The sequence below is a fragment of the Hylaeus volcanicus genome, chromosome 3 (assembly GCF_026283585.1).
Source record: "Hylaeus volcanicus isolate JK05 chromosome 3, UHH_iyHylVolc1.0_haploid, whole genome shotgun sequence".
Taxonomy (NCBI): domain Eukaryota; kingdom Metazoa; phylum Arthropoda; class Insecta; order Hymenoptera; family Colletidae; genus Hylaeus; species Hylaeus volcanicus.
In genome coordinates, this window is record NC_071978.1 from 10,574,164 (window position 1) to 10,598,832 (window position 24,669).

The 24,669-nt window shown below is 33.7% G+C and overlaps 4 protein-coding genes and 1 long non-coding RNA gene across 5 annotated transcripts in view; 3 read left to right on the forward strand and 2 right to left on the reverse strand.

Moving 5' to 3' along the window:
* The first annotated feature begins 978 nt into the window (after positions 1–978).
* LOC128874413 (uncharacterized) lies at positions 979–12,054 on the forward strand. The gene is made up of 3 exons (XM_054119191.1): positions 979–1,142; positions 6,647–6,809; positions 7,237–12,054. Coding segments are annotated over exons 1-3 (486 nt in total). The 5' UTR covers positions 979–1,140; the 3' UTR covers positions 7,558–12,054.
* LOC128874408 (adenylosuccinate lyase) overlaps positions 11,623–24,669 on the reverse strand; it is a 36,822-nt gene continuing 23,775 nt past the window's right edge. Inside the window, exons 2-6 of the mRNA XM_054119187.1 lie at positions 14,231–14,434; positions 13,605–13,887; positions 13,245–13,396; positions 12,713–13,111; positions 11,623–12,401 (exon numbers count right to left, since the gene is read on the reverse strand). Coding sequence (XP_053975162.1) covers positions 12,138–12,401; positions 12,713–13,111; positions 13,245–13,396; positions 13,605–13,887; positions 14,231–14,434 — 1,302 coding nt within the window. The 3' untranslated portion in view covers positions 11,623–12,137. The remainder of the gene's footprint in view (positions 12,402–12,712; positions 13,112–13,244; positions 13,397–13,604; positions 13,888–14,230; positions 14,435–24,669) is intronic.
* Positions 15,075–18,248, forward strand: LOC128874414 (protein snakeskin). Its single transcript, XM_054119192.1, has 4 exons — positions 15,075–15,230; positions 16,763–16,969; positions 17,384–17,503; positions 17,728–18,248. Exons 1-4 carry the CDS (start codon positions 15,180–15,182, stop codon positions 17,830–17,832), a joined length of 483 nt encoding a protein of 160 aa, XP_053975167.1. The 5' UTR covers positions 15,075–15,179; the 3' UTR covers positions 17,833–18,248.
* Positions 18,381–19,869, forward strand: LOC128874415 (uncharacterized). The gene is made up of 4 exons (XM_054119193.1): positions 18,381–18,882; positions 19,439–19,529; positions 19,600–19,644; positions 19,738–19,869. Exons 1-4 carry the CDS (start codon positions 18,736–18,738, stop codon positions 19,848–19,850), a joined length of 396 nt encoding a protein of 131 aa, XP_053975168.1. The 5' UTR covers positions 18,381–18,735; the 3' UTR covers positions 19,851–19,869.
* LOC128874416 (uncharacterized) lies at positions 21,413–22,341 on the reverse strand. The gene is made up of 3 exons (XR_008456639.1): positions 22,299–22,341; positions 21,665–21,755; positions 21,413–21,552 (listed from the first exon to the last, which is right to left on the reverse strand). It is a non-coding gene; the product is annotated as an uncharacterized LOC128874416 (long non-coding RNA).

Consider the following 24,669-nt stretch of genomic DNA (forward strand, 5'->3'; position numbering starts at 1 on the left):
ATCCATGACAAGAACGAACAATCTGAATTATAGAATAGGACTTTATTTCGCTCAATGATTAATCATATTACTTTGACTTCCTTCGATCATCGATTAATCATATTAATTTGATTAATTTCGATCAATAATTAATGGTATTTAATGCTTACTATTTAAGTGTATTAAAACATGCACAGTAGAGGTTTAGAGGATTTAATTAGAATTAGTCCATTGCTTCAGACGCTGATGAGGGAACAATTAAATTAAAACACAGCTTCGATGCATTTCGTAAAATGATTGTTATCAATTGGATTATTCGCCGTGTGAGCGATTAATTACTTTACTCCGTTCTGGTTACCATTGTGTGCCAAAAGAGAAAATTCATTTCCATTCATGATGCGTTTAGAGGATGCGTTTTCTAAATAATCATAAGGTATTCCCTGACACCTGGTATTACGTATAACAGACACGATATTGTGATGACGTTGTCTCATTAAAATGTCACTTGAACTACGAATGATGATTACCCCGAAGGAAGAACAAGTTAATTTAGAACAATTTGATGTTCTAAATACTAGACTACATTTAGGATTCAATAAACTCGCAAAAATTCCTCTTCCACTGTTCAAAGTAATAAAGATAAAAGAGTAAACAAATTCTAGTAATTAATCCCTCAATAATTTTCAGAAGTGCAACAAATATTTACTCAAATTCCCATCTGTCGTTTAAAACCACAATTCGTTCGTTCAAGCGTTCCTGCAATTTTCGCAAATTTATTTTCAGAGTTCGCAATTCCACGAAACTCGGAGGCTGTATTAGAAAGCAAACTTGAAATTTCCATCCAGGACACCGATTAGCGTCCTATCAGAAAATTTGCCTGTCGGGGCAGCCAATAATCCGACTGTCGCTATCTACTCGACTGTCCTTAACTAATGCCAGAGGAGTGGGGACTCGGGGGCAGCACTTGACACGAGGAAAGGAAAGGCAACACGACTAGGGAGGTGAAGACTGGAGGTGGCGTCAAGACCAAGCAGTTCGGACTCCAAGGTAATATAAAGGCGTACGTCGACTTCACCTGGTTTAACTTACCTGGAACACCGAACAGCTGCGTTGCCCAGCACGGTCAGGAAGTCCGCCACTGCCACACCACTTTCTACCATCATGTGAGTCCCTTTAAAGAATCAATAATTTCAGTGTCTCTAATTTTCTCCTAGTTTTATTTTAAGTAAACGCTTACAAGCGTTGACAAGAGAAACATCCCATTTCGACATCTGCTTGGGTCCACTTCGGTAGTTAATTTAAATCTAAAACAAGTTAAACATGGACTAAGAACAAGGAGAAACTAAAGGAATAACGAGTAGAGTAATTATAAGAATATTGACTAATGAAATTTTTAAAAATTAACGAGAATGATTACAGGATTACAGGAGATAGTTTTGCCATTTGTTACAAGCCTGCCAATCTATGCGTCATTGTTTTCCTTTGTTGTCATTCACAGTGAAGGGAATTTAAATATTATTTATACTTAAATATTATTTGGATTTGAATATTAACTATAGAATATGTATAGTTACAATTATAAATTAAATTTTGTTAACAAGAAACGAGGATATTGAAATTTAAGTTATTATTTTTACCTGATGTTTTATTGGTAATTAAAATCGAAATTAATATTCAGAAAATCATAATTCTATTAACAAAGTATGAAATTACTACTGTGCTTAATTTTATCATTTCAATTATTTTATATTTTGAGTTAAGTTACGATTTAAAGGCTTCAGTTTTATCTGTGTGATTGTGGTTATAAATATAAACAGTTATGTTAGACGCTATTAAGTTTTCACATTGTTGTTGTTCATTAAAATTTATGAAACTTTACATTTGTTTCTTTCTTCAAGAATAATTTTAATTTGCGGTTGCGTTAATTAAATCCATAATTTATCACTATTAAGATTCTTGATATGACAGCTTTCTACATCTTGTTATGCATAACTAGATATTCAAATTCTTTACCTCAGTTACTTTCATTTATGCAAATTAATCTAATCTAGGCGTATATTTCAAATTAGCGCGATTTTATGCTCGAAGCAAATTTTAAAATTAATTTCTTTTTTTGAGCATATTTGAATATACTTCAATTTTATACATTTTCTCCTCTCCAAACAAATAACATAATTTCACATAATTAAATGATTTTTAAACATCCGATGAAAATCGAAATTAACATGATATTTCATTATTGGCACAGTAAAATTGGTACAATTTTTATCAAGAACATTCTAACTGACATAATCTGGAATTCTCCTTAGAAACGTGAATCGATTACTGCAACGCAATTCAGCAATAATAATAGCTTCATAAATATTTATTCTCTACGTGGGAAATATGAATACTTTATATACTTTTAGAACTTTTAATCTCATTGAATTACACTTACGTTGAGTTGCATTCATCATGTATAATGCATCTTGGGAGAACGAATAAATTCACAGGAAACATTATTTACATTCTTTTCAACTTGGTTAATTCTATTGAATAATGGTAAGAAATCATTTCAATGCATCAAAAACATTCCACGTCACGCAAACGCGGTTTATCGCGTTAAATTAGATTCAACGATAAGTGGATCACACTATATGTACATGGAATTATGGTGCAGATGTTGCATAAGATGGACAGTATTATGTTTCAACGTAATCTTGAGGTTTGTGTAAATTACGGCACTACCTACTCGTGATGTCCTTAAAAACAATAAAAACATTCATTGCACGTTTGAAGTAAAACCCACGGTTTACTTGAAATTCTGATACTACTAGTTGTCAAAAATATTCTAGGTAATTTTATTAAAATTGTAAGTTTGTGAATTTATATCATTTTGAGAAATCTAGTGAATTATTTTAATAAATATTCTTAATCGATATAAAAAAATGTATGATTTTTAAGTATTATAAATAATTCAAAATAATCTCCGTTTGATGTATTTTATTAATTCGATCAATTGCAACTAGACTAATGAGAGATCGATTAAAAAAAATGATTAAGAATTAAATGATGTTTCGGTTTGTTTATCGAGTCACTCCTTAAGTTTAACAAAAACAGAATCTTATTTTATGTTAAAACGGTGATATAAAATTTATAAACCTGTTTTTAACAATCTCATTATTTTCATAAGAATGGTACGAATCGTTTAATAGTAAAATATCCAATATGATGCAGAGGATCGTTAAACTCTTGATCGTCCATTTAGATTTGAAATTGTATCGAGATTATTGATCTCTGTGTTTCCATTAACGCGAAAGCCTGAATACGCAAAGTTTTTGCGCAACCAAGCGATTAAGATTGTTTCCACGAACAGCGATAAAAGTTCCAAACGTAACTTCGATCTTCCGGGTTGATTTCGACATTCAACGGTGGCCTTGCCATTTTCGCATAGCAAACAAAATTCGCGCAGGATACCCGTCAGACAACTTCGATATCAAACAAGTATAAAATATGTATATTAAAATAAATATTATAATTACAAATAATTAGTTAACTTTATTAAACGTTGAACTCTTCGATAATCATTTTTAAACTTTTAATTAACCCTGAAATACAATATTTCTTCTTGAAGTTACTGAAGAGAATATAAAGTGAGGATCAAAACGTTTAATATTTTATAGAGTTAAACAATTATTTGCAATGACAAATCAAATGTAGAAAATACTTATGGAGGAGTTCAAATTAACTTCAATTTGGTCGTTATTTCAAGCATAGAATACTTCTATTATTTTTGAAACGTATCAATTTTTCTTAAAATCGTATAACTTGTCTAATATGAAAAGTAAAATTCATAATATGATAATGAAAATTACATTTGCAACTCTCTTCATCACGCTATGTATCCCGTTATCATATTATGCATTGGTTTTATCATCTGTTTACATATTATGCATTGGTTTTATCATCTGTTTACATATTATACATAGTACTTCATATTAATATTTATTAGTTATTACATAACTACATTACTACACTTGCATTACTTCAAATTGAAGATTATTTGCAATGCTAACTATTTCATTCATTTATCCATTTTCGCAATTAAGTAAGTGTACTTGAAATTTTAAGATAATCTTCATTTTTAACGACATTCGCTATTGCTCGATTCAACGAGCAAATTGATCGTTCGACGGTCACGATTCATTTCATTTACCGTTGTCACTTTGTTTCGCATAGGCGACAGAAACGTGTCGCACGTGAGATCCTCGCCTTGAAGCCCGTGAAAGTGAAAGGACTTCTGATTTTATCTTGCAAAAGTAAATGCGATTCAGGGGTTAAAAGTACATTACGCTGGTAATTCTCGTTCTTAATATGCAGGTCACTCCTGAACTTTAATACGACCTCTTGCGACGCTTGATAATTAGAAACGAGCAATAGGAATCGCATATTTCATTAACTGTTACATTTTTTACGACAAAGATGTCAAAGCATTGATTTCGATGATAACATAAAGTATTAAAGTACATAATATGATATTACATTGACAAATAAACCTAATATGATTAAAACTGTCTACCACAAAAATTCTGAAATAAATTCCATGGAACGTTTACTATAAAAATTCTGAAATCTCGACCAACGAAAACAATATTTAAAAATGTTCATAACGCCCCGTCAATGTTTTCCACAAAAACATACCGAGTGAACCGATTTTTTTCAAGAGAAAATGTTAATTCTAATAAAATTTAAACGTATGAAATTAAACTGGTTTTCATATACCTGATATTGATTGGTCAGATAAGAACATTAAGAACTAAGATGTGAAATGAATGCTAGCAAAAGAGAGAAATTTAAGAAGTGTGCCAAAGAGGCTAACACGAGGAAAAATTGGATACAATCTATAACAAAATCATAAGAGACGACTTTCTCTCGGCATAGAGTAGAAAGTTTAGGCTCCATTGGCGTGGTTGATCGCATTTGACAGTGTAAACGCTTCTTGTTGCTTTCGTTGCTCACGGTATGCGATTAACAGAGCAAAACGAATGGTAGTAAAGTTTGACTCGTTTCTATGAATCGCTGGAGACTAGAGTATACGAGAAACATAAAACCGGCATCAACATACGATCTCTTGCTTTCCTGTTTCCATCGTTTGCACAGTGTTGCACGGACACTTTTCATGTTCTGTCACATCCCCAGTAACATTCGAAATATTATTTTATACGACATACAGTATGAGAACTATGAAATACTTTGATAGTACATATGACACTAGTATATTTACAAATGTTGTGTGGGGAAAAACAAGATATGTATATAAATGAATTATAAAAAGAATGTACAGAAATCAGCTACATGATGTTAATAACTTACTGCATTAAAAGCATTTACATATATACATATATAGGTAAAGGAAATACATCTTAATTGCCACTGGGATGAATATTTTTCAGTAATAACACTACATGCTTGTCAACGATAATCTTAAAGAAATAATAATAAAAAGAGTAGTACAATTATTACAAAAATTGTAAGAAATCTCAGATGGCATTAGACATTAAATGGGATTCTTTTACGGTTGAGAAATAATAGTTATCGATGAAAATCGTGGTCGGCAAAATTTGGTTCATATTTATCTCGTGGTTTCACTTTGGACCTGAATAATCTCGCCTACATAAGGCGGATTTCACCGAGAAGGACAAAAAAAGCCCAACCGAAAACGAAAGCTTTTCGAGGCTGAGAAAGATGGAGCAAATGAAGCGATGAGAAGAAAAAAAGAATAAGTAGGGGAACCAGACGGAGAAGTAGCCCGGAGCAGTGAAAGTCGTAAACCGGGTTGAACTTTGCCGAGAATGGTCACGCTGGGTGATTTAACGCGATGCGAACGAAAAAATAAACGAGATGAAATTACAAAAATACCCCGAACGCCTACTTGCGCACTTACGTAAGAACGAGTCGTCGGCTTATTTTTCTGCTGCGACCCCCGTTAGTATGTGTGCCTCGGCGATCACTCTCGATATGACGCAAATGTCGTACCACGGTTTCCTACTTGATATTCAATATATCCTGTTCTTATTTTCTTGGAGACGAGTAGGGAGTCATTATATTTTTCAGTTGTATATTTTATTATTCGGTCATTTTTATTCATTATTTTCTGCTGCGACCTGCAATAGTATGTTTGCCCTGACGATTACTCTTAATATGATGCAGAAGTTGTTCCACGGTTTCTTTCGTCGTTAACGAATTTTAAAACTTCCACTATTTAAGAAAAAATCGAGATAAAAACCCAGAACAGCATTTTGCCGAGGTTGCGATGCCGGGTTATGGCGCAATCTTATCGTTTCGTTGGTCGTATTTTCATGCAACTTTTGCGGAAATAATATTGAGTTTGATTGCGTTAGTGCCGCAATGGATTTAGTGTCTCTTTCTATTAATAGCGCGATACGTGTTGCGTAAAACATGTGATAAATAAAATTGAAATGATAATAAACTACCTACATTGAAATAGTTATCTAGATAAACATTTCAAAAATAGAATAAAAGTTGATCAACTGTTTATGCGTTATTTGTTAAATGATAATTGGAATTTTAGAACGAATTCGAGAAATGTAATGCTGAATATAATTGTATTGCAATGTTAATGTCTCGTGGATTTATTACATTTCTAATAAAAGAATATTGTTTTTAGGGTGGTGTGGTCGGTGCTAATACTAGCAGCAGCCATTTTGGCGGAAGCAGCAGTACCAAACCCGCCAAATTCCGGCATCACCACCGTCGGGTCTTTGAAATTGGCAACAGCAGCGGACTGTGCTGGTGTCGTCGCTTTTTCTGCCACTAAGGGATCTATCGATGTGAGCTCAGACTTTATATTAATTTACAATGAAAAAAATATTAAAATTTTAAGCCAATCTTCTAACGACAATTACGATTGCTTGAGTTGATGTATAAATTATGGTGGTCATGAAACCATTGTAAATGTATCATAAGTCATCTGAAATTCAAGCTCAAATCGATAATAATTCAATATAATATACATAATTGTTTCATAATAGTTTCATAAAAATATAATATAATAGTTTAGAGTTATAACTGAGTTCCTGAAAGCCAACAAGCTTAGAATATAACATTTGTAGAAATAAGTCATAATATATTAAATATATTATATATTGAACATGGTACAAGGACTTATGGACCAGCGATGGTTCAAATCCATTTTTTCTGTTACTAATAAAAAAAAAATAATAATATAATAGTTCAACATTGATTTGTTTGTCTCAGAATGCCAGAGTCCTTCTCGCCGAGACGCTGGTTGACAAAGGAGTGGGCTATGTCGCCCAAACAGGGATTTTCATCACTCATTGCCCGGGCCTGTACCAATTCAGTTTCGCCGGTTACGGCAGCACCGATCTTCGACTCACTTTGAAAAAGAAATTGAACAACTCCGACAGTTGGGGACCAGTGATCAGCGTTGGTCCAGGAGGAGGCTCCAATCTGGTCCTGCTGGACCTCGAAGCTGGAGATCACGTCGCCGTTTTCGTTGATTCCGGAAAAGTAGCCGACGGTGTTTCGTTCTCCGGATACCGAATCGCCAAGAAATAACCGACTCGCTCGATAAACCGACCACGACGATCGCGTACCATCTGACAACTCCAAACGCTATTTGGAAGATCATTGACTACGGAAAATTCCACGATTAACCGGGATTCAACATAAACGTAAAGTTGTTCTTTCAAGAGACCATAATTTCAGTAATCAGCCATCCAATCGACAATTCCTAATCGACGAAAAATGGTTCCAATCATCGAAAATGTTCCGAGGCTGGTTACTGGTCTTTCTGCTAAGATTTTGTAATTATCATCGTTACCTGAAATCGACCTGATACTGAAGAGTGCAAAATTGAGAAATCTCAATGTTCGATCCGAATTTACTGAACTTGTGAATTCGTTATATATTTTCTTGTTTATATCTGATAGTTAAGATGAATCGCTTGAAAATTATTCGCGTCCAAGTTGTTCGAGTTCTTAATTCGGAAATGTTCGATCAGAGCGGTTTCAATCTTCTCCACGAACCTAATGCTCTGTGATAGCCATTTTCCTATGATCGCTTTCTTTTCCCGTCTCGCAATTTCATTGATGTCATTGGTTTTTTAAATGGAATCGCATCGGCACGTATCAATGAAAGTGCGAGGATATGCCTTAAACTATTCACAATTTGTGATCGATATATTGTATCTTCCACTTCATCTTTTCTATTTTATCTTCCATCTCGTCGCTACATATATCTCATCTGTCTCTTTGCTATCTCCCCTTACGTGTTTCTCTCTATTCCATCAACAAGTACAAATTCATTTTTAATTTCCTTACTTTAATCCTTACTTTGACCCAAAATTTTCTTTTCTTCCTTTGTAAAAATGAACTATCTACCTATCCCTATCTTTTATTCTCCTTCGTAACTTCTACTCTTTCTACCTTCTGATGCTCTATTTCTCTATGTTCTTCCTATCTTTTAATACTCAATCTTTCTACACTTCCAATCTCTCTCCTTTACTCTCAACTATTTTGTTGTTACCGTTACCTGTACACTTTTCTTACATACCTATCAGTATTACAATCTCAAAATTTGCTGAGTTTGCCACCCAATACTCTTTCGTAAACTTATCTTCCTTTCTCTTCTCAACTTTGACTCTTTTAAATTGTCCTCGACTTGCACACCTTTCTTCATGTTTCTCGCTGTCTATTGTGATGCTGTAATTATCCACACGTTATAATTGTTCAGTCTTTTTTTTCATCAGTGCTTGTCCCTTTATTACTGTGTCAATGAGAGCTCCTTTCCAAACCTTCTATACTTTTTACTATTTCTTTACACTTCCAATCTCTAAGTGCTATTTTTCTATCCTAATTTTCTATCCTAATTACAATGCTATTCTCTCAAAAAATAATTTTATCTTTCTCTTTTCTTTTCTTAGATTCTTATGCTCTTCTGTGATCTTATCGTCTTTACGAACTACTTATGTAAATTGAATTTTAATTGAAGTTTTTCCTATTTTTTTCACGATGTTGTTCTTCTATTCTTCGTATACTGCTATTCTTGTTACTGTCCTTTTTTATACTTCTATCTTGCTATCATTCCTATTACGATTCTTCTCTATACTTTTATATAGCTACTCTCAATTTCTTATTTCTGCCTTTACTTTCGATTTTTCAACTTTCTACACTTCCCTTTCGATTATATTTAGACTCTGTTGTAAAAATTACCTTTCTTCTATATTTTATCTCTGTCGTCCTTCGTAACCTATTTTTTTTTTCTTTTTATTCTCTTTTACTGAAAGTTCTCGCTGAAATTCTAATCTGATTTTTGTATCAGCTTTCTTCTATATTTTACCTTCTTCCGAATACTACTATTTCCTGTTACTGTCTTCTCATTGCCTATTCTTCCGGCAATTTAAAATTTAAATACTTCTTCTCTCTACTGCCTACGTACATATCTTATTAATTCTTGCTTTCACTTTCTCCTGTTTACTCTTTCAATTTTAAATGAAACTTCACTAGAAAGTTTCTTTTACTCACGTTTCTAGTCCTGTACGATTTTTACACTATTACCGTACCACTTCTTTACTTCGTTCAGGCGTCTGCATCAATACATACATATTTGAGTTTCTGTTAAACTTTTCCGGTTTCTTCTTTGTTCTCAAATGCTTTTTATTTGCTATATTTTCACTATTCTTTTCTGTCTTCTGCTTCTGCTCCCGAAACTCTTCTATAAGCGTTCTTTACTTTATTCTATCATTCATTTTTTACAATTTTGTAAATATGTCTACAACTTTCTCTCTATCACCTGTACCCTCAATCTTTCTACATAGCTTTCCCTCAGCTCTAACTTTCCTCTGTCCTCTTTTCTTCGAATCTTCGTCGTCTAAAAATATAAATTTCATTCTAATTTAAAAAAAAAAAAACGTGTGTCGCTAAAAGGCGACATCGCTTCTAGTCTTCTTATCGATACGACTATAAAATTGAAATCTCTAAATGCTGTGCATTTTATTTTATATGAGATACTTCTTCATCTCTATTATTTGTCTTGTATAAGAAATTCGTTCTATGTATTCTTTCCAAAATATTTCTACTCTATCTACTTCAAAAAATTCCTTACTCCTCTCAATCTACACGCTATACCTTCATATCTCTCTAATTCTTTATTCTACCTCTCTGAATATTTTCTTTGTCAAATGGTTTAAAAGAATCGTTTCAGTTTACATTCTTGCGTAAGATACGTCTTCCTATCAATTTCTTTAAAACGTCTCTTATTGTTCTATCTATTCTCCATCTGTATTTCGTCTCAACTTGTTTTAAAATGTCTCTTACTATGTTCTGTTTCTCCTCTTACGCAAGACATGTCTTTCTGTCAATTTCTTTTAAAACCTTTCTTATAGCTTTTGCTATTCCTTGTATTTCCTCTCTCAACTGGCTTAAAAAAAATCTTTTAGTGTGTTTAGTTTCTGCTCTTATATAAGATACGTCAACATGTCAATATCTTTTAAGAAGTCCCTTATTGATCTTTCTGTTCTTCCCCTGTGTTCCCTCTCGCGACTGGTTTAAACAAACTTTTCACTATGCTCGATTTCTGCTCTTACGTAAGATACGTCTTTCTGTCCATTTCTTTTGAAACGTTTCATATTGCTCTTGCTATCCTTCCTCTGTGTTACTTCTCTTAACTTGTCTTGAAAAGTCCCTTGCTATACTCGTTTCTACTCTTACGCAAGACATTGCTTCCTTCTTTTTCCTTTACACTAAGTTTACGGAGGATCTTAATACCTTTCATTGTGTTCTTTTATTTTTAACATTTATGTTGCAAGAACTCTTTGATCACGTTTATGTCTATCACCGAAATAATTTAGACGTATGCCGATCTCTTTTACTACATAAAAGTCAGCATAAGTGTTTGGCAAAAATATAAATGGCGTCTGTAACTTTCCTTGTGAAATTTGGAATGATCCAAAATGACCGTGCTCAGTGAATCTAGTGTGGAAAAAGTCTTTTGCTACACGGTCTTCAAGAATGAAGCCTTTGTGTCTCTCAAATTCTTTCCTCTTTCTATTTTTTTCAAATATTTCCTTTCATTCTACGCTTTATTTTCTACGCGTTTCCTCCTCGCTTTTCTCATCTCTAGTCTAGTCCTCTCACCTGTCGTTGCCCGATCTATGCTACAGAAAAGCTCTACTTTACGAAAGAATAATGCGAACACCTATCTGTGCAACTCCTTCCCACTGTGCTGTGATTCTCAAGTGCTATAGACGTTAGCGTACAAATCCAAGGCATCCTCAGCTGCTGCTACTTGTTTCTGTTCTGCTAACGTCACCGTTCCATCTTTCGCGATAAAAGTAGCCGACTATTTCCTGTATCAGGGTGAACTTTTACTTTTAACTTGCTCTGTAAGCCTGTGACAGTTGCTGCACGAACCTAAAATTTTCTTGCAAAGCAACATATCTGACGCGCTAACGCGTCACGTATGTTTCGATGTCCTATAGTGGATTAGAAATTACGTCTTGGTTTTTTTTCCCTTTTTTTCGTATCGGAAGAATAAATTAACCGAAGGTCAAGCAACTGTTACCATAATCTATCTGTTTACAATAAATGATCCGGCTCTTATATCTGTCTTTCTTTTTAAACATTCTACTCTTCCTTTCTCTCTCTACCTGTCTCGCATCTCTCTCGCTTGTGTTCCGATATTTTATCCGGATATCAACACGACAATAGCCCCTCATCGACGCGACGGCTCGTTTCGTATGTCTCTCCACTCTGTTCTCTAATCTGCATTCGCTATCACAGCAGTTACGTTGTCGAGAAGTCTCTAATCGAATCGCAAAGAAAAATGCAGTAAAAAAGCAAAACCTACCTTGCGGAAAGGAGCAGACGTTCAAGCGTGGAAATGAGCGTGCGCGTGGCTGCGAACAGTGTGTTTTTTTATATATATATATATATTTCGTTTCGTTTATTAAACGTCTTTATTTGATCTTTGTAAAGTTTATAAGTAACCTGTAAGCATTATCATTGTTTTCATTGCTGAAAAGAACGAAGGATCTATAAAAGCATTGAACAAGCACGTCCAAAGTTTCTTGTGTAATCATCCCCTCTGGACTCCCTGAATAAAAGTTTATCGTCCCGTTTGATTAGCGCGGCGATAGATCAGATGCTGAGTTCCACGTGACCACCTAAAAGTCCTTCGTAATGTTCGAGAACGGGGAAGACTTCCTCTTGCAGAAATTCTTTTACTTGCTGGGGTGCTCTACCGACGAAAGTCGACGGATCGAGAATGCTGTCCAGTTGATCCAGGATCGGCGCGAAGTAAGGATCCTTCTTGATCCGTTCGACTAAATCGTTGTCTCGACCGTGTTGCTTCACCTCGGCGCCGGCTTCTTGTGACAGAACTCGTATTTTTTCGTGGCACACCTGTTACAAAAATATATTTTTTAAGTAAAAAGTACAGTATACTGCAGTGATTACAGTATAAAGAACATTATATTTCTTTTTTGAAAAGGTCCAAATTTTAATATTTTTTACATTTCGTTTGAATCATAGAACGGCAAGAAAAAAGGGTAGGTAACGTTACTTTACAGTTAATCTCGTGTGTAAAAGTGTAGGAGGTGAGAAAAACTCACGTTTTCACACATGAAACCCATTTTTATGTTAGATACAAAATCTTGGTCGATAGTAAAATGATATTTTCCAATAATTCTAGTAATTATATTCTGTATGTTTACCTGTCGGTCGCCGCCAGCCTTCACCATCGCCATTATTACGTTTTCCGCGGTCATGAATGGCAGCTCTTGGGCCACGTGCCTGGCAATGACCTTGGGGTAAACAACGAGGCCCTCTGTGATATTCTGAAGGGTCATCAGAATCACGTCGGCCGACAAGAACGCCTCTGACAAAGTGATCCTTCTATTCGCCGAGTCATCGAGTGTCCTTTCCAACCATTGTGTCGCGGCCGTCTGCAGAGCGTTGTTGGCCAATGTCATCAAATGACGGGCTATACTGCAACACCTCTCGGAACGCATCGGGTTCCTTTTATAGGGCATGGCGCTGGACCCTATTTGGGTAGTTTCGAAGGGCTCCTCGATTTCCTTCATGTTTGCTAGAAGTCTGATGTCGCTGCAAATCTAAAAAATCAAACAAATGTTTATTAATAATCTAAGATCTAAGTTCTACTTAGAATTATTAAGCCTGTGGTCCATCAACCCTGACCTGGTTTTTTAATTTCTAGAAAAAAATAAAAACGGAATATGAAATTACTTTATGAACGGTCGAACCCAAAGAACTCAGGGTATTCAAACACTCCACGTCAACTTTCCTGCTGTAAGTCTGTCCTGTTACAGGGTAGTGTTTCTCAAAGCCAGCCGATTTGGTCACCAAGCGATCTAATTGCTTCACTTTTTCTCCGTCACCTGATAAAATAAATAAATCAGATAAAATGAAGAAAATTCGAGGTATAATTCTAATAAAGACGATGTTTTCCAACTTGAAGACTTTAAGTTCTAAGCTCTTCTCCGAATATCTTATAGATCACAAGTTCAATTGTTTAACAATGCTTTTTAATAAAAGAAAATTACTTGAACAGATAGAGAGCTGAACACGATATTTAAAATTACTCACCGTTAAACAATTGAAGAAACGAAGCCTGAGTGCCAGTGGTGCCCTTCACTCCGCGGAATTTGAGATCATTCCTAGCACGTCGAAGAGCTCTCTCGTCTAACAAGAGATCATGAAGCCAGAGGGACGCTCGTTTACCAACAGTTGTTAATTGAGCTGGTTGGAGATGAGTGAATCCCAGCGTCGGTAAATCGGAATACGCCATAGCGAATTTCGCCAGACGTGATAGAACTTTCGCCAATTTTGGCAACAATATGTCGAATCCATTACGAAGGATTATTAGATCCTATGAAAGAAACATAATTGTTATACAGTAAGTAAATATTAAATAAAACACCAGGTACGATCATTGTGAAGGTATAACGAGGGTGAGCTAATTGTGATAATAATTAAGGAAGTAAGCGTCAAAGAAAATAGAAATATATAACTGAATATACTGAAGAGAATCGGAACAAGACGGTTGACTTTATATTAATTTTTTTATAACGTTAAATTAAATTATCTGGAAAACCATTTGATGAGAAATTCTTGCAATAATAGTTGAAAGTTTTTCTTTTATGAGAAATCTATTAGCAACTATAAATATATTACATTAATAAATTGTTTGGATAATATACGTTAAAATTTACCGTATTATCTCCGACATAGCAACTGGTTGCGCCCAAATGGATGATGGGAGCAGCTGTCATGCACTGATTTCCAAAAACATGAACGTGAGCCATAACGTCGTGCCTCGTTGCCTTCTCTTCTTTTGCAGCGGCTTCAAAGTCGATGTCGTCAATGTGAGACTCCATTTCAGCTATTTGTTCTGGAGTAATAGCTAAGCCCAACTCCTAAAATCATTTAATGAACAAGTTTATATTATCTAGTTGTAGATAACTAAGGGAATATATTTGTTGAATGTATATTTGTCTAGGCGATATTATTTATTTTTATGTAAGATGTCTATTTTTCTTGTGAAAATCTACTACAAAATAATTTTGAAACTTCCTAAAATTATAGTTCAAATCATGCTTATAACTAGATTATTTTTTTGTATTTTTTTCTAGTATAGATTTTATATAAAAATAGAAATGCATATTATGATACTTCATGAAATAATTTTTGTTTATTCGATGTTCCATAAGGTTTTAGAAACTTGAGGTGAATATTCAATAAAAGAAAGAAATATTTTGTTACATTAAAGTGTGGCAATGCATTTTAATCGAACGGAGTCAAAGAAATTTGACAAAAATAATCAGAAAGATATTGCCGTAGATATCAAGACAATGAAAACTACATCGATGCTATCAAACTGTCGTCGACATCAACTACATAAATCAGGAAGAATCCATTCTGGGTTACGTGAATAACAACAAACGTTGGATATTTCGATGGCATCGAGTTGAATTATCGCTAGAGATAGTACAATAAATGTACAGGTGCTTTCTATACTTCTTATCCCTCTTTCAGCGTACGCTGTATCATCTGATTAGATAAAGAGGGCTTGGTACTGGGTCGAAGGCATTCGAAACACCGTGAATTTCATTCCGTGCGCACGTTTCCACTGTGAAAAGTACATTTTACAAAAGTGTAGACATGGTGTCCCTAGAGACTGTTGCGAGTATAGTGATAAAAGTTCTCAAGTTGGTGAGAGGGATTCTACATCTATTTATGTTTAATTAACAAAATGTTTCGTCGATAATTCGTAATTCGATTGAAATTGTTCAAAATGTGTCAGTTAGTGATTAGGCAGCGAGGAGTATCAGTTTTATGTTCAAAAATCAACGTATCGGCATTAAATAACGAATAGTGGGGAAATTATTAACGTGAAAATTAGATAGAAATGATTAGAAGGAAAAATTAGAAGATGATAGACTGTACAATAATCCTGTTAACGTATAGAATGCTTATCTTGACTAGAATAGTGATTTCATTAACATTGTAGCCTATATACAAAAGTACATTGTGTATTGTGACTAATTTTTTCTGCTTAATTATAGTACCTATCAATCATGTCAGAAAAAAATTTGGTAATCGATATTAAATCTTTGGAGGACATGCCTGTTAATCAAACTACCATGTATTAATTATTATTAATTAGAGGGAAAATATGCAATTCATCAATATAATTAGTTTGAATTCTCTTCTAATAATTAATACTAAAAATAGTAGCAAAAGCGTTGTTAACAATTGATTAATTTTAAAAAGAACTTCGTCTAACACGAATAAAATTTCTTTACTTCGTAGCTCTAATGTCAAAAGTAAAATATTTCTCCAAAATAGAAATCGAATTTGTTTGAGCACCAATATAAAAATACTTTGTGCAGAAAGACAATTGTTGTTCGTTCATATTAAAATACAAAAGTGAAAGTAAATATCAGGTCACTGTTAAATTCTAGAACTGCATCAACGTTATTTAAACATGAAATATTTTGTATCGACAAACGATTGAAAATATTTGTTGCCTCGAGTTATCTTACGGCGATACCATGCTACGAAAACATTATTGATAGTGACGTGAAGATTTCACAGCAATTTAAATAACAATCACGATTATCCTTTGTATTAATCTGATCAAGATTCGGATATGTTTCGACCAGGTGACACATTGTGCCAATTTCCGGCAATTAGTGCAATACCTGCGTCGATAAATCATCGTAACTAGACTCATTCAAGAAGCATTTGTACACGATTCTATGATTCATTTCGGTCCTTATCGGTGTACGATAAGGAACTTTGTTTGCAAAGCGATATGACGCCCTTCTCCATGTAGGTACGGTATTGCGATATGAGCGTGCTACATCTTGCTAGAGTCAATTTTTCCTAACAATTTATTCGAGCTAAAATGTCAACATTATCAGAAATTAACACGTACGTCTGCTTCTAAGATTCCTATTACGTTTGATTTCCGGAAATATCAGGTGTTAATCTGTAAAAGTATGTCGTGCCACGTTTACCCTTTGTATTGACCCTCTATTGAACATGATAATGATATGTTTGCTTTAGAAAGCCACAGAATTAATATATACGTCTCGCACAATTTACGTTATAGAGGGTTTGAGAGAACTATATCTCATCTGGAAATATTAAAAGCTAAAAATAATAGATTCGAGTTAGAAATGTGATGTTTGATTTCCAATGTTTCTCGTTCGTCACTCTACTCTTATTTAACTTTTCAGGTTATTAATTTCATTATCCTGATCCTGTACCGAGTAGGATACAATGGGGAATTCCTGGGAGTCGGAGGAACATGGAATTTGAACGAAGACAAAAATCCAGACGCAGAAATCGTTGCTTCTGGCGTTTTGGTGGGATTCTTCATCTACACCAGCGTAGTTCTCATCAGTTACTGCTTTGGGGTCCTGAACCATAAGAAAACACTTGTTGTAAGACGAAATTTTGAATTATTTATATACAAACTTTTATTCGAATTTTTCTAAAATGCAAATCTCCATTAACAACGCTGCCGTGCAACGTTTCGATTACTGCAACCTTGTTTTTTAATGCATGTAATTCATGCATAACGTATATTTGACATAATTGCAGTGTTGACTGTATCTGTCTCGTTTCTTTTAGATGTCCAAAAATATGATCCTTTGAGTTACTACTAACAAAAATAATAATTAATATTTAATTACAATTTTGTTGAACGTAATTTTTATTTATGAAATCGATAGAAAAAATTGTATGTAAATTATCAGTATTTGCAGAGCACAATATTTCATTAATTGAATAAAAAATTTATGTACCGGTACCGAATATTAATTTTTGACGACTTCTAAAAAAGCGTTATTTTTCAGGAAATTTTAATGAACTTCGTTGGAACCTTTATGTTTATTGCTGTGGGTGGTACGGCGCTTCACTATTGGCACGGTTACCAATCAGAACATAAATTCGATGCCATCGTTCAGGAAAGACAGGTAATAAAAGATCGCTAGTGTGAAACGTGTGATCGTCAAGAAACGATAAGATTAAAAGGGCTTAAAGAAAACTAAAGTTATGAAGCTTGCAATCTAAGAGTTCGATATAACTGTGTAGATTATTCTCCTCTTTGGTAACATTTCGATTTGATTTTATTTCACGTTCGTACATTTGTATTCTACATAGCTTGTACCAGTTGCATTAAATCTATTTAATTTTTCAGGCGGGTCTAGCTGTTGGATCATTATGTGTCATCGAAGGTGTCGCATACCTCGTGGATCTGATACTGAGCTTTCTGCATTTCGCGAAAGCCCGCGATGAGTATTAGAATAGTCACGTAACGCTTAAGTATCATCTCGTCACGCCTGATTCCAAACAGTGAAGTCTACATCACGAACAGGAATTGATAGTAAAACCTTTCGTTATTGCATTGACAATTCTTTTAAAGCATTCTTCGTGTGTATGTAGCAACTCATCCAGTGGTAGACAACGAAATGTTAGTTAATTAATGATTATCGGAGTCCAAGTCATGGTTTATACAATTGTTCAATTTCTCAGCTTAAAGTAAACTGTTCATTTTAAATGACATAAACCTTCACGAACACATTCTGACGTGTTCGTAACGCTATTAACAAGCAACTCGTGCGACACATGTAACGACACACGATACAACATTTTCTAGTTGTATTATCAGTAAGATGTATTACTAAATATAGGAATTAATAAATAATTTTTATATCGTTATCATCATATTTTCCTTATGTACGATACACAAACTTCTCATAAACGTTTTTTTTTTACACTTCACTTGACTCTTCAAGCACCAAATGTATCCACTTTGAAAACAATTTGAACGATAAACTTTCAATTTTAATATTTTAAATTTGTACTGTTTTGCCTCCATTAAGAACTCATACCTGATCATCGAGAAGTATTATCGATTTGAAACAAATGCAAACAATCTGTCGATCATTTCATGGTGTACATGCACGTTAATTTTACGATATCAAGAAGATCGTTCAGAATATTAATAATATTAATAATATTAAGAAGAACTTTAAAGTAAAATATAAACAAGTTTGAAGTGCAAGAATGGGTCGAGCATGCATAGAGCTCTGGACAAACGTCCACTACGTTTTAAAGTTTATAGTAGTTGTAAGTTGAATTTTATTAAATTGATACATCATTGAAAGCAATATAATTAATAAAGTTCCTTTTCTTTTAGTGCCTCATGGTGCTCGTGGAATTTTTAGTCTTCGATGTGACCACGAAACAATACTATCGTTACGCTTATTTAGAAGGATATTACTTGATCGCTCTTTCATATTTAGTAATCGTTTTGTATGGGTACACCTGGTTCGACTCAACTCCGATTCTGGTAATTGAATCTTACAATTTCACATTAAAACTTATATTTTGATCGATCTTTTGTTCTGTTTCTAGCTTTTTTGATCTGTCAAACAGTTAGTATAATATACTGAAAAAGTATGAGAGTACTTGGAGGAATCATATTGAAAATTTTTTTTTTTTTTTTTTTAAATCATTTGACTATCTCAATGTTATCGTCATTTCTTATAAACGTTTCAACTTGTGAATTGAGTAATTCAGACTTACAGTTACTATCATTAGAATGCAAATTTGTACAATTAAAAGATTACATGTGTAAAACATCACGTTGAATAGTTTTTCCAAGGAAAAACTACATTGTGATAACAGTCTTTTATAAACTTTTTATTGAAGAAAATTATACGTACATACACATAAAATTAATTATCGTTAATTTAACATTGAATGAAACTTGTAAAATATATAGTATATAGTAACTAAATATTGAACTTTAATTAAATTTCGTCGTATGCACAATTTTCTTCATAATTTTAATATATATTTCATATAAAATTGTTGTTTTAATTGATTTTGTTTTTTCTATCCAGGAAACTTTAATAGTGGGTGCATCGATAGTTATGATGATCTTTACGATTATTTCTTACGTCCGCTACGACGAATCGATGTACATAGTACATAGTAAGTTTACTATAATCCATTGAATTTACAATTGTAAGATATTAATGCATTAATAACATCGGCTTTTTAGGGTACGAGCATTACAAATATGTAGTTTTCATTGTAATGACCCTGGGTAAGTACATATACCCGTTGCTATTTACTTTTACGCCGGTATAAACTGTGTCAAACAATGGCGAACTCCTCTATTTCCATTCTCCTTTAACAGTGGCGCTCGTACTACTCATCATCGACTTCATTCTGCTTATAATGCAAGCCTTAGGAAAGAGCCCAGGCTTCATGAAAAGTTCAGGCAGATCGAGGCAAACCGTAGGCGATTAAAATTTCCAATTGAAACGACGAGAATGATAATATTAAAATGTATCTTCTGCATTTCGAAATAAACTAAACAAATAATTTAAGCCAATGCGATAAAAAAAATAATAATAACTTCTTGTAATTGCAAGAATAATATATAATGTTCAACGAATGAGTGAAAGTATCACTTTTCAACCTAATCGATATATTGTATGGCCGAAAATTGCAAAGATCATCGGCGATATTCGGCCATTTGCCTTTCGAAACTCGAGGCAGTTGATGATTAGATCAATAAACATGTTCGAATTTGCACGTCGGCTTCTGAGAGACTTCAGCTTCCTCTTGAAAGTCCTGGAGCTGGTAAAATAAATCCTCTTATCATAGTTGCGCGTATTTTCACAATTTCATAACTGTTTGTTGGTCGTTTAGATTATAGCTGTCATTTGCCTCAGGGAACTCTCGAAATATAGCGAGTATCTGATACCAAGATGGCTCTGGATTATTTATTGCATCGACTCGTCGACGTACTCTATCATCTATTTTTCTATCGCGATGACACATGTGTTTGAGAAGCCACGCAAACTACCAGTTAGTTTAAACAGAAAGTCACGTATTTTTAATTGTACTAACTTGATCTCTTTCCATGCTTGTACACTGTTCAAAATCATTTAGAGGTTCAGCAACTCGAACGAGGTAGTCGATATTTTTCTTATTGGATCTACAGCTAGTATTAAAGTTTCCTAGGTAAAAAAGAGTTTATCAATGCAGAATTAAGTATAAAAGAGGTAAAGATCGCTATTTGTTAGTCTCAATATAATTGTCATTTAATACAACGTTTCGACTCACAGGTTCGAGTCATCTTCGCATCTACTAAATACAAATTGTTTAAATTATAAATTTCTATATGTACAAGAATACGTTGAACATCTTTTCCATGCTAGAATAACCTATTTGACATATTGTTTCGCCTGTTTCTCGTTTTCTAAACGTACTAAGGGCAATAAGAATTTTTTATTATAGTAAAACATCATCGATCAAATACGTTATTTTAATATTAACTCCTGTAGTCGTTTCTCAATTCGATTCTAGGAATTCACGTACTTCTCAATAGGAGTGATCTTCAATTTGATAGGTGGAATAGCAGGGGTTCAAAGGGCTCACGATACAACTTTGGCAGATCACGAAGCAAATCGCAGTGAACTTAAAATTGGGCTCCTGCTGTTAGGTGCGCGCTTAAATGAGTCTCTTTGTAATAAATAAATAATAGCCTATATTTTTCCAAACGATACATTTAATAATTTTTCATTTATACAAACTTGACTACGGGTATATCTTAATTACTTCCTCTGAGCAATGAATTATTTTATGTTTTCCAGCGAATTTCATAATATTATTTTGCGAAACAACCTACATGGCTTGCGTGGAATACGCGAACATAAGGAAAGCCAACCGAGCGACTGCTGCCACTGTAAACGCAAACGATAATTGAATAAACGTTCTTCATTCATATGCCTTTACTTTCCTCGTACAGTTATAACGAAGATGTCAAGCAACATTTGTAACGCCCATTTACGTTAAATTATGTCTTGCAAAAAATTGCACAATTCGAGAACTAGCTTAATGTTTAATAGAAACAGGTCCATTTTCCGTATGGTTTAGTATTTTGATCTTCTTACTTAGCGTTTGACTACGATAAGGACCACCAAGTCTGCGAATAATAAACCAGCTGAAAACATCAAAATCGTGTGGTTAAATTTGGCGTTGCATTTGTAACTGGATAAGTGAATTGTCGTTGTTATGTCATCATCTCCGGGCGCATTAAATTTTTGTTCCGTTACCTAATGCGAAAGGCATAATGCAAAGTGTCGACGACTCCAAAATACCATTGATTAACATGAGAACGGTGTACATTCCGAGAGCCAGAACTTCCTGTAAAGTTAGTCACGTGGTTAGTTCCAGTAGTGAAATTAAACAGAATAAAATACAGCTCCAGAAAAAATGAGAGAATAAATAAGAAATAAGGGAGTTAAATAAAAAATGTAGTTTTCATAGTCAATATAATTTGTGTGACTTAAATAAATCATAACAATTAGAAACTTCTTTATACAAACTTGAAGAAAATATAATATACAAGGTCAAGGAAAACTACGAAAGAAATTTTCTTGTCATAATTGTTTGAATGAAAAATTAAAACTCAAACTGCATAGAAGAACAGTGCGAATAAATTACACTTTACTCATTCATGTTGTTCTTATATATAGTTTTACTAGTATATATCTATGTGGAATTCAACTTTCATACTATTGACTCTATTCTCTTAGATTAATGCGATACACGATTTAATAGAAAAGTAAGAATAAAGCTGCACTAAAGAACAATGTCAAATATCGTAACTATTCAAATCACCAGTGAGGCAGTCGAGGCAATCTAAAGAAACAGGATTGAATTACATAATTAAATTTACGTCCATACCACCCACACATTCGGTTCCTCGCACACGTAAGATACGACATAGAAAAAAGACAAATATAGCCACCCATGGAAGGAGAGCACCATCAGAAACACAAAACGTTCGGTATAGAAAATTATTCCCAGGAGACACAGTACCTAAGTAACATAACCAAACGCAAAAAAGAAGTTTAAAAAGTCTCTAAACATTCTACACATTTTGACCAATGTTAAACTCGCTTACGAATTCGATCAATCTCAAAATGAAATTAATATCCGTGATGAGTTTACCGGGTCCCTTCATTTTTTAATTGTTGCCCAACGATCACTTTTATAAAGTTATCCTTCTTTTGGGCAGAAACGGTGACGCGTCAGTCTTATTAATCGATCCAATCGATAGAAAATAATCGGCATTCTGAACGTTGAAGTATTCAGCATGTTCAGACGTAAAGGAAACATTTGAAAAAAAAAATGTCACTGAGTTGCGTGTTGATCTCGACTATCAAAGATTCTGTAGATATCGCGGGTTCGTCAAATTTGTGTCCACCGAAAAAGAAATGGGAAATGTACTGATACCTTTCCACGGTTGGGGGTTGAGGACGTGGAACGTTGACAAGACATTGTTGATATGGAAAACATTGTCCCTGGTTTGTTTTGGATTGTGGATTTCAGTTATAAAATATTTACGTAAATCTGAGGAAAGATTTACTTTATCAGTTTGCAAATTCTTTCTTATAATTTCAATATTAGATAATTGAGGAGATTTTAAGTATTATAGAAATTAAGAAATTGTACTTTAACTGTCGCATAGCAATTTTAGAAAAGAGTCTATCACTTCATAGATTGATCAAAGTTAATAAATTATATTTTAACTGTAAGAACAATTCGAAAAGGAGGACAACACATTTTGAATGATTTCTATACATTTTAGCATTTGATATAAGAAACTTTATTATTAGCCATGAATTTATAGTATATGATTATAAGTTATACTTATATACTGTATATATAAAATATATATATAATATATCCTGTATATATAAAATATCCTTCACTCTGATGTAGGTACCATATAAAATATACAGAAATCTAGTTTGTATCAAATATGTTTCACTATGAAAGTGAAAAATGAATTTATTAAAAGAAATATTTAACAATATGTGAATCTGCGACTAATTTTCGCTATTTATTAATACGTTTGCAGTCAGCTTGCATAGTTGGCACCGCGGTATACTGCAGCCCACTGGAGTCATATTTGGAACATCCATGTTTTGGAATTCTGGTGCCCACTTTTCTAACTGGTTACATCATTATAAATTCCTCTGACATTTTCGTGCTATTCGCGCACAAGGAATATATTTTTCTCGTGAGTTAAGTGAAAACGTAAGGAATAAATTAGCGCATCAAAAATTCCCTATCGAGAGACGTAAAGTTTAAAAGTATTTGGTATACATTCATTAAGGAAATATGCCTCGCTGCGATTGGCGCAGTCGGTAGCATGATATGTGGCATCTATGAATTGTACAAGTGGATCTTGTGGGTAATTGACACCTTCAGTGATCGTGACGCCGATCATAAGTACGTTAAAAAAAAAAAGAATTCGAAGTAGAAATAATCATTATTATTTTCTTGAAATAGTTGATTACACCTGTAACAAACACTCAGGTTGATAATTTGCGACTCGATAGCACTATTGATTATTTGTTAATCTCATTTATAAATTTTAAAAGTAGTCAAAGGAAAATTGTGAGAAAGATGAAAAAAAAAAAATAACAAACAAAAATTAAAGAAAAATATGTACATGAATGGACTAAATTATTTACTTTACTTATTTTTCTTTTTCTGCAAGTTTAAATTTGTATAATTCTTCCTGAATCTAAGAAAGATCAACAATGTTCTTTAGGATCATTACACAGACTCGTTTGATAAAATAATCCTCTTTCAGTTTCTCCGAGTTCGTCCTTATGATCACCTTAATAGTTAATTCTGTGTCCATGTTTGCTGTTGTGGTTCATCGTTCTATTCAACAGCGTTCGTCATCAAATGAAAATCAGTAACACATATTCTTTTCAAAGAGATTCATGTAACGTAGCATTAGTAAAGCATTGTAAATAAAAAAAATTTAGAAAAAATTGAAGCTTTCGACGAAGTATGATAAAAAAAATAAAAAACAATTCACTATAAATAGTAGTCAAAGAATTCGATAGTCGGTCGAAAGAAGAGAGCATACACGATACTTAAACGAAGCTATCATGCTTTTTTCCCAATCTACGAGGGAGCAAGCTTGAGGAGGGTCACAAAGCGACCACGATATGCATCAATTAGTCTACTTGACCTCGTAATCATCGTGAATGACCGGTACAATCCCACACCCACGATCCGGATACATAATCAC

Excerpts from the sequence above, each read along its gene's own strand:
- LOC128874413 (XM_054119191.1), top strand. Across the intron at positions 6,810-7,236 it reads CCACTAAGGGATCTATCGAT|AATGCCAGAGTCCTTCTCGC; the intron begins GTGAGCTCAGAC and ends TGTTTGTCTCAG.
- LOC128874414 (XM_054119192.1), top strand. The coding sequence starts at position 15,180 with ATGGTGTCCCTAGAGACTGTTGCGAGTATAGTGATAAAAGTTCTCAAG. Across the intron at positions 16,970-17,383 it reads ACCATAAGAAAACACTTGTT|GAAATTTTAATGAACTTCGT; the intron begins GTAAGACGAAAT and ends GTTATTTTTCAG. Across the intron at positions 17,504-17,727 it reads CCATCGTTCAGGAAAGACAG|GCGGGTCTAGCTGTTGGATC; the intron begins GTAATAAAAGAT and ends TTAATTTTTCAG.
- LOC128874415 (XM_054119193.1), top strand. The coding sequence starts at position 18,736 with ATGGTGCTCGTGGAATTTTTAGTCTTCGATGTGACCACGAAACAATAC. Across the intron at positions 19,530-19,599 it reads ATCGATGTACATAGTACATA|GGTACGAGCATTACAAATAT; the intron begins GTAAGTTTACTA and ends TCGGCTTTTTAG. Across the intron at positions 19,645-19,737 it reads TTTCATTGTAATGACCCTGG|TGGCGCTCGTACTACTCATC; the intron begins GTAAGTACATAT and ends CTCCTTTAACAG.